The 1012-nt window shown below is 49.6% G+C and overlaps 1 protein-coding gene across 1 annotated transcript; it reads left to right on the forward strand.

Moving 5' to 3' along the window:
- Positions 1-181: 181 nt before the first annotated feature.
- Positions 182-994, forward strand: Pmar_PMAR004975 (hypothetical protein; the record flags this gene model as incomplete). Its single annotated transcript, XM_002785736.1, has 1 exon — positions 182-994. The coding sequence occupies one exon, from the start codon at positions 182-184 to the stop codon at positions 992-994; it is 813 nt and encodes a 270-aa protein (XP_002785782.1).
- Between the last annotated feature and the right edge of the window lie 18 nt (positions 995-1012).

The following is a 1012-nucleotide window of genomic DNA, read 5'->3' on the forward strand; positions in this document are numbered from 1 at the left end:
AGGTTCACGACACCGACACCGATCTGACCGAGGTGGGAAATTCTACGTTCCGGCGAAGCGATCTATTGCTGGGTACTACTCTAAGTGCCCGGGTTGCCATAAGAAGCCTTGCATATCACGCATTATTGACAAGGACTTCGACTCAGCGGCATCTAATGCTGCTAAGGCCAAATCCAAATCTATGTTCATCGGTTATGATGACGAGAGAAGCGGCACTATGTTCTGCCGTGAGATCGACTTCGCTATGGAGGGTCACAATGCCGTCACCCGTTATCTATGGGCTAAGAATAACATCGATGCCGGTCTATGGCGTAAGCTAACTAATGCGACCGAGCCACCGGCTAGATGTCATCAAAGCTATGAGCATCATTTACGTCGACTTTGTCGTAAACTACGCAAAACTTTCGACACGGATGAGGCTTTGTCTCGAGCCGAGTACAAATTCAACACTTGTACCCAGCGATCTAGCGAGACATTATTCCAGTTCATATCGAGGCTAGAAACTCTAGCTGACGAGCTGGTATATCTACGAGCTGGGCCGAGAGAGTCTACCCTAAAACGGCGTCTGTATGATGGTCTATCATCCAACGATCTGAAGGAGAAGGTCGAGACCAAGGTGGGCAACCACAAAATATCATACAAGAAATTTGTGGATCGACTGTCAGAGCATGAGAGGAGGCGTCAGGGCCGACTCCAACGCTCATCTACGGTCAACAAGCCCAGTGGTAGATCGACAGGTCGTCTACATGTCATCGAGTGTGAAGACGATCCTCAAGAAGAGACCTATTGCCATGCAGTTGGCAGCGATGCCTTATCTATAAAGTGCTATCGGTGCCTCCAGAGCGGTCACCCAGCTCGACTCTGTACTGAGCCCAAGGTGGTCGATCTACAGAAAAGATGCTCTAAGTGCGGCAATCCTGAGCATCAAGAGACAGACTGCAAGGTCCCAGTCAACAGGTTATTCTGCCAACGTTGCCTGAAGAAGGACATCTAGCGTATGTCTGTACTGCTC

Source organism: Perkinsus marinus, assembly GCF_000006405.1.
Source record: "Perkinsus marinus ATCC 50983 genomic scaffold scf_1104296932022, whole genome shotgun sequence".
NCBI lineage: Eukaryota > Perkinsozoa > Perkinsida > Perkinsidae > Perkinsus > Perkinsus marinus.